We start from the raw sequence: 8,753 nt of genomic DNA, 5'->3' as shown, positions 1-8,753 counted from the left end.
GTTCCCAGGACATTCCTCTTTTACCTCCTTTTGAGTGTATCTTGTTTCAACATGCAAATAGGCTAAAACTAAAAAAATGCATTTTCTGTGATCTTAGGACTCGTATCCAATGTCAGAGCAGTGGACATTTCTACAAAATGTCCATACTACTAGTATAAACAAAAGAAAGACTTATTGTGTTTTACAAAATATTGTCTTGAAACTTTGAGAGGAAAGATGGACAGAGTTGTTCAACGTAGAGAAAAAAGTAAAGCAATATTTTGAAAATTAGGAAAGATTTGCTTATAACTTAAGGAAAATGGACCACTTGTACAATTAGAAAAGCAGAAAAAGGTCTCTGAGGCAAGAGGTATGGTTTGAGGCCAAAGGTTCAGAGCCAAGAATATGAGGTGTATTTATGGTATAAAGGCTATACACTTGAATTGAAACAGATGCTAGCTGTACACAATTAGGATGGACAGTCAGAGCTCTGCAGAAGAAGTTTGTGGAAGAATTTGAATGACCAACTAAGGTCTCTAATATTCTCTGTGGTTGTCACCATAATTGCAAACAGAATTCTCTTTCATTGGATATTTATTGATTTTGAAGATGAAAGGCTGCAAAATGAAAAGATGATCACATGTGGATACAGAGGAACTCTGTCAGAATAAAAACTCTGCTCTTTAATACCTAGGTGATCTTGGACAAATAATTTAGCATCGTCCTGCCTCAGTCTCCCAAAAAATGAGAAACAGAACTAGATGACTGAAAATTCTTCAAATCCTAAATCTATTGTGATAAATCTTAAACTTATAGCCATAGGACCACTGAACCTACAAATTCATTGAAGACACCAGACATGCAGAAGGTATGGGTGACGTTGAAAAAGTAGCTAAAGATCTAGGAAGATAAATAGATAGAGAGATATATTTTTAGGGCATTGAGCATTGGGCTACCCACCCCTTTATATTTGATTGGTTATTTCTTAACCATCCTAGTTACATGTGTATACACACATGTACATACACAAACTATATTCACATGTACATACACATATATAAGAAATCCAGGAAAAATGATATGGTACAGTACAGATAATGAGTCAAGGAGATCTTTTTTCTAGCTCTCTCTGTGAAGACCTTAATAGAGAAAGTTTGAATTGGACAATTGTGCATAAGAAGAATTTTGTTTCCTATTTTAAAGTTTAATTTAGTTTTAGAGTTTAGTTTCTCTGGATCCATGGCGATGGGAATGTCTAATTTCTTTAACAGCTTCAAGGATTCTACATTTCAATACTTAGAATCATGGTGATGTAGACAGTCAAACTGGTACTGCACAGTGAGATAAGGGAGGACATAATGGGATATTTATTGTACTTGTGTTCGTCCTTCGTTGCTGAAGAAGACCATGCCATCAGAGAAATAAAGACATGACTTGCACTTGCCTTTGTTTTGAGTGAGGGAGGGCTGTGTAGGTCACTAGCCTCACTTCTCCTCCAAAGCCATCTGAATTCAGTGACCAGATATTCATCAGGATGACTGGAGATGCCTCAGGATGAGGCAATTGGGGTTAAGTGACTTGCCCAAGGTCACACAGGTAGTGGGTGTCAAGTGTCTGAGGTGAGATTTGAACTCAGGTCGTCCTGACTCGTGCACTGGTGCTCTATCCACTGCACCACCTAGCTGCCCCCATAGGGATATTTACTGTGCTTATGCTGAATGATCATATTGCTAAAATTAACCTGTGGGCTTAATATTGGTAAAATTACTTATTTTTCTGTTTTCCTATAAAGGAAGTGGGCACTCATCAGTGGGGGGGGGGGGACGAATTTGGGATTTGTGTATTGCACACAATAATAGATGTACTTGCCTCAAATGCCCCTCCATCCATATCTGAGTGAATTTGGGGGAGTGAACAAGCTGGGATGCTGTACTTGTCTCTATAGACCCCATCTAGACATAGTGGTAGTTGCCCCCTCCCCCTTCTTGTTGATCCACGTGAGAAGGATGACTAAACAATGCTACAGTAGTTGGTGTTCCCCTTATTGGCAACCCTTTTGAGGATAATAAACTAGAATACAGTAAGATTATTAATCCCTCTAAAGCTGTCTTCCTGTCCTTCCTATCTGATCAGAGCAAAAATGAACCTGTTAGAGGCCAGAGTCAAAAGTCTCTAGTGCCTCCTATGGGTTATTTTTGAAAGACAAAGTCATTTAGCCACATTGTGTCTGAGGCAATAAAACCGAAAAAATAACTGAAAAACATGAGGCAGCAAGGTGGTGCACTGGATAAGAGCGCTGCAGTAGAATTGTGAAGATACCCTAGACAAGTCACTTAACCCAATTTGCTTTACTTCTTCATCTGTAAAATGAACTGGAGAATGACATGTTAGATCACTCCAGTACCTCTGCCAACTTCCTGAATCATCTTTATTTGTCCTGATCTGGCTACCATCTGTCCTGATCCTGATTGCCCTATCTGGCCACCAGACACATCTGGATCAAAAGATCAAAGTGAGGCCGGTGACTCTTCACAGCCCTCCCTTACTAACATCTGATTCATTTGCATGTCATGGCCTCACCTCCCTGATGTCATGGTTCTTTTCAAGAAGGAAAGGTAAACAGAAACAACAACAATTATCTTTGCCAAGAAAGAGAAACAGAAACAGTAGGACATAACTGAAGAATAATGAAAGCTTCAGGTAACTCATTTATTTCATGTTATAAACAGCTCTTACAATGCAATGAGGAATCTTTCTTCCTACATCAATATAGTGGCTGATCATTCATGTGAGGCTTTGATAAAACCAATTAAAAGAGGAAAAGAACAGATAGATTGTGGTAGTTAAAAGAGACATTTGTTGTCCTACAGGTCAGGAAATCACATAAATATTTGAAAAATAAGAAAATTTCCACTCATTAGAATTTATGACATGCCAAATATTGGCCATAGTTTTATAGCAGAAAGTTCATATTTTCAGAGAATTAAGTTTGGCTCAGCATAGAGAAGAATGCTTAAGTGGAAAAAGATGGAATTTGCCTTTTTAAAGAAGGAAGGGGAGAGGTAAAAGGGTTGAAATCTACATGTGGAAATATTTTGAAGTGGCAGTACCTGGACGGGAAAATTGTACAGTGCTATTCCTGGATGAAATGTGACATTGGAATAAGCCATACATCTGTTTTTATCACAGTTGGAACCGTTAATTTTCAGGTAACAAATTGCCTCACATTCATTTTTCCTGAACACCCACAAAGTTGGAAATGCTCTAGAATTGTACTTCTCTGAAAAGAGAAATCCAAATTGAAATGCTCACTTCCCTTGCTTTTTCCTGATCCATTTTCTAATCCACACACGACAGTCATGACTAACAACTCTCAGGGAAGTAGCCTTCTACCACCTTTGATCTATTTTTTAATCTCACTGTCTCTCTCTGTCTCTGTCTCTGTATGGATGTCTTTGTCTCTCACTTTCTCTCCCAACCATCTGTTTATCATTTGTTTGTTTATATTCTTCATTTTATTTTTTTCAATGGCAGTTTCCTCCGTGGAAGATAATTACTACACTGGTACTCTCTACAGGAATTGGTGTAAGGACTCCCTGGCAGAAAAAGTGATGCTTCAGGTCTCTAAAAAACCCAATTTAGACTTTCTCTACTTATAGATTCATCATGTTTTTCTTTCATTAGAGCTACAAGCAATAAAAACAACTTCAGGTAGCTGGATCTAGGATTCAACTAATAAGGAATTTCCCTGTTTTTCTGGGTATTCTTCTCATTTGACTTACATAGGGTGGAAAGAACCAGAAGATTTTAGTGTGCAGACTTAGAAGTGATGTTGAAAATTGAACATATATTATATGGAAAAGGAATTTAAATATTTTCTACTCAAACTTCACATTATACGGTACACTGGAGAGATCTGGGCCTGGAGTCAGGGAAACTTGAGTTCAAATCCGACCTCAGACAGTTATTAACTGTGTAACAGTGGGCATGTCATTTTTACCTTTTTTTTGCATTAGTTTCCCCAAATGCCCGAATTGAGATAATAGTACCACATATCTCTCCAGAGTATTTTGGGATCATTAAAATAATCTTAGTAAATCACTTAACATAATAACTGCCACATATTAAATGGTATACAAATGTTAATTATTATTATACATTTTCTTGTGATAAAACTCAGGTCAAATAGGTGAAGTGATTAACAGAAGATCACATAGGCATTAAGAAAAACAATTAGGATTTAACCCATTTTAATCAAATAAGAACTAACATTTATATAGCTCTGAATATGTGTCAGGCATTCTTTTAAGCACTATAGAAATATTACCCTTTTGCTATTTACCACAACCTTAGGAATTAGCTACTTTTGTTTTCCTCATTTTAAAAATAAGGAAACTGAGGCAAACTGAGGTTAAATAATTTTTTCAGGGTCACAAAGCAAGTATGAGAAGATGCATTTGACTTGAGGTTTTGCTGACTTCACATTTAGCACTGTCTCAGTTGGCTGCCTCTCTAGCTTACTAACACTAATAGGATTTTTTGTGTCAAGGAACACATTACCTCCATTTTGTAATACATGTGTGTGTATATATACATGCACACACACACGTACACATGCATACATACCTACAAATATATACATATATAATGCAGTTGTGTGTGTGTATAATATGTGTGTGTGTGTGTATCTGAAGAAATGAAATGGATTACCTTAGTCATTAGTGGATTCTCCTTCAAGTAACTGTCCTGAATGGGGTATATTTTCTGGAATGAACATTTGTTAAAGTACACATTATACAAGATGGTGTTAAAGTATAGCCATCCATATATTAAGACCATTCTCTTTGGCTTCCTTCATATCACATGATTTTCTCTTAATCTAAGTGTATATTACTTGACAGAAACAGCTCGCTTTGAAACTAATCCAATTTTAACTCTCTAATAGATGTAATAATAATAATTTTTAATTAACTCCCACCCCTCATCCTCTTTTTCTCAATTTCATATGTGCTTTTCTTACCAGATTGATCTCTAATTCTCTCCAACAGGAATAATGGTGAGCCCTGACAAGAATCAGAGCACCCCGGTCATGTTAATCCTCTTAGGGTTCTCTGAATACCCAGAACTCCAAGTGCCTCTCTTTCTACTGTTCCTCACCATCTATGCAGTCACTGTGGTGGGGAATGTGGGCATGGTTGTGGTCATCAAGATCAATCTGAAACTCCACACTCCCATGTACTTTTTCCTCAAACACTTGTCCTTTGTGGATTTCTGTTACTCCACCATAATTACACCCAAACTACTAGAAAACTTAGTTGTAGAAGACAGAAGCATATCCATTAATGCTTGCATCACACAATTTTCTATTGCTGCCATCTTCTTGATGACAGAGATGGTTATGTTGGCAGTGATGGCCTATGACCGCTTTCTTGCTATATGTTATCCCTTTTTGTATACAGTTTCCATGTCCCCACAGTGCTGTGTCCTGCTCGTGACTGTGGCTTACACTTGGGGCATAATTTCATCTATTGTACTCAGCTACTCAATTCTTGTACTGTCATTTTGTGAGAGCAAAATCATTGATAACTTTGTATGTGAATATAATGTTTTCCTTTCTGCTTCCTGCTCTGATAAACATGTCAGTGAAATAACACTTTTTATCCTTGTAAATCTCAATGTATTTTGCACTTTCATCATTATCCTTACATCCTATCTTTTTATTTTTGTCACTATCATTAAAATGCATTCAGGCGGTGGGAGATATAAAGCTTTCTCTACTTGTTCCTCCCACCTGATGGCTGTTGCTATCTTCTATGGGACCATCATCTTCCTCTATTGTATCCCCAATTCCAAAAATTCATCACTTATAGTCAAAGTGGGATCTGTTTTCTATACTGTTGTGATTCCTATGCTAAATCCCTTCATATACAGTCTAAGGAACAATGATTTGAAGGAAACTTTCAGAAAAATTATAGATCTCAAAACTATTTCTCAATAAGAGTATTTATATCGATTCTATCACAACTGAATAAACTATTCTGATGGAATTTGTGGTGATTTTTAATTAATTCTCTGAGTTCTACTCAGTTAGTCACATCTTGAGTTTCTACAATCATAGGAAAGGTAGTTAGATAATTCTAAGGCAAATTAAAGAACGATGTTTTACAAGAGAAAACTAACTGACAGAAAAATATACTCCATGAATAGCATCAACCTCAGAACCTTTCATTAAAGCTCTTTGATGATTTATTGTAAAAATAAATCTACTTATTCTACAAGTCTGAATGCTCATTTTTTTCTTTTTCAGTGTTCACATTTCTATTACTTCAAAGAAAAAAAAAATGGAACAATAATCTAACCTGAGAGCTTATAAGATGTGCAGGTGACTTTTGGAGGCCTGCCAGAAACAAACACCTTGACTACTGATCATATTCACTCTTGAAAGAGAGTGAGAGTCACTCACACCTGGAACAACTAAATGGTATAGTAGAATTCTTACAAAACCAAGTATAGTCACACAAAGTGCTTAGTATAGTCCTTGTAACATAGTCAAGAAGTAGTAAGTGTTTTTTATTGATCCATTTGTAGTGTGGAGAAAAACCTTCTTGGCTCTTCTCTCTTTCAATATGAGCTACTGGTGGATATAGCTTTTCAATTTATTTTTATTATTATTTAATGCCATAAAACCATTGCCATATTATATTATAATAAAAAAAGTGATTACCCAAGTTATATATTATGTACAACTTGCTACTCTTTTTAAACATATATTCAGTTACCATGGAAACTTTTTTTTCCCTCTTTTTCATTCTACCTCCGCTGCTGTAGAGACAGTTACCATTAGACATATATAGATATACATATATATAATACACAAACATATGCATTTGTAGAAACATATATACATATGTATAGGCAAACATATATATGTATCTGTGTTTGTGTGTACATGTAAAATCATTCTATATTTACTTTTATTTATCAGTTCTTCCTCTAAATATAGCAAGTATTTTCCTTTGTAAGTCCTTTGCAGTTAATTTGGGAATTTATACTAATTAAAATTACTTAGTCTAAATGTTGTTATTAAAATGATATTGCTGTTACTGAATATGATGTTTTCTTGGTTCTCCTTATTTCAATTTACTTTATTTTTCACAAGTCTATAGACGGTAGAACTGCAAATTCAGCAGCCTCAGTTTCTCCTCCAAAGTTACCAAAGTCCAGTGGTAAGACAAAAACCAAGATGAGTTAGTGAGTGACTTTGATTCAATGATAAGAATAATTTGAAAGTGATTGATACAAGTTCAAGACCAGGCTACATTAACACTGACAAGAGGAAAATGAATAAATTTAGAAAGTATCCATGGAAAAACAGATAATGAAACAGAATATTGTTATTTTGAAGGCTGCAATAGGTTATTTTTTTCATCATAAAGGAGGAAGAGATTTGAAATCATCTAATTTCAACTTCTATGGGACATCATTTCAGAGATAATTAGCTTACCATGTGTAACATAATGCAAAAGAGGCACAGAGTTCTTCTGTTTGAGTGGGAGAATCCTGTACTCTTCTCTATTAGCACCACGTGTAGAGTACTATCTTCAGATCTCAGTGCCTCAAAATGGGAAGGATGTAAATAAGTAGGAAAGAGTGCACAGGAGAGTGATCTTCATGAAGAAGATATAACTCTTGCCAAATGAGAATTCGTGAAAGAATTTTGCTGTGGCCATGATAGAAAAAAGACTTGAATTCCTCAATAAATGCCTTCGTGTATCTGAAGGGCTAACAAGTCAAACAATCAACAAGTAATTATTATTTATCTACTAGGCAGTAGGTTCTTGGTTAGATATTACTTTTACTTAGATTCACAAAAAATATCCTTGTCTTTACAGATGTTGACTTCTGTCTTGGAAAAAACATGGGAGACATCTTGGAGACAACTCATAAGTACATATAACATAAATATTAGATTTCCGAAACATCATTTTTTGTAAGGAAATAACATTTGAGCTGACTGATAAAGGCAATTAGAACTCTTAGACAGACAATCTGAAAATAAACTGCATTATGGCAGTGTAGCACAACCCATGCAAAGGCTCTGAATTTGGCAATAGATATATGTGAGGTCTAGCAATAATATCAATGTGTATAGGCCATAAAGTTCAAGAAGGAGAATAATTTATAGTACTCCTAGCAAGTAGGTTTGAGTTGCAAGGCAAAGGTGTTTAATTTCAAATAGAACTGTTCTTTTTTTTATCCCCAAAATAGTAAAGAATAACTAAAATTTTGGAGTAAAATATCACATGATAGGATTGTGCTTGAGGAAAAAAATATGGCAATTACAGAACAGTGATTAGTTCCAAAAATGAAGACAAAAAGCAATAGGTAAAAATATAAGTAGGACAATTTAGGATTAGTCCATATTTAAGTGTCATTTTAATTAGAACTATACAAGTCAAATGGGTTTTCCTAAAACTTCATCTGTTCCCCTTCCTTGAAGGTCTTTAACCAAAAGGGTAGGTGACCAGTTATCTACGTCTAGTAGATAAATATTTTCTTGAGGTTAGGATTGCAGTATATAGCCATTCCAATCTAGATTTGAAATTGTGTGCTTTCCTTTAGTAAGATCTGTAGTGAGTGAAATGCGTGCTGGGATCATATTCATCCTCTTAGAATATTCTGAGTACCAAAATCTCCAAGTCTCCCTTTTACTTCTATTTCTGATTACTTATGTGATGAATATCTGGTCACAGGATTCAGATGGTTCAGGAGAA

General features: G+C 35.4%; 1 protein-coding gene across 1 annotated transcript; it reads left to right on the top strand.

Moving 5' to 3' along the window:
* The first annotated feature begins 5,032 nt into the window (after window positions 1–5,032).
* Window positions 5,033–5,977, top strand: LOC140511480 (olfactory receptor 5D13-like). The gene has a single exon (XM_072620612.1). It carries the CDS (start codon window positions 5,033–5,035, stop codon window positions 5,975–5,977), a length of 945 nt encoding a protein of 314 aa, XP_072476713.1.
* Window positions 5,978–8,753: the final 2,776 nt, after the last annotated feature.

The sequence above is a fragment of the Notamacropus eugenii genome, chromosome 6 (genome assembly GCF_028372415.1).
Source record: "Notamacropus eugenii isolate mMacEug1 chromosome 6, mMacEug1.pri_v2, whole genome shotgun sequence".
In the NCBI taxonomy this organism is placed as follows: Eukaryota; Metazoa; Chordata; class Mammalia; order Diprotodontia; family Macropodidae; genus Notamacropus; species Notamacropus eugenii.
Note: the sequence above shows the minus strand (reverse complement) of the source record. Positions and strands in the feature narration are given on the sequence as shown.

Excerpts from the sequence above, each read along its gene's own strand:
- LOC140511480 (XM_072620612.1), top strand. The coding sequence starts at position 5,033 with ATGGTGAGCCCTGACAAGAATCAGAGCACCCCGGTCATGTTAATCCTC.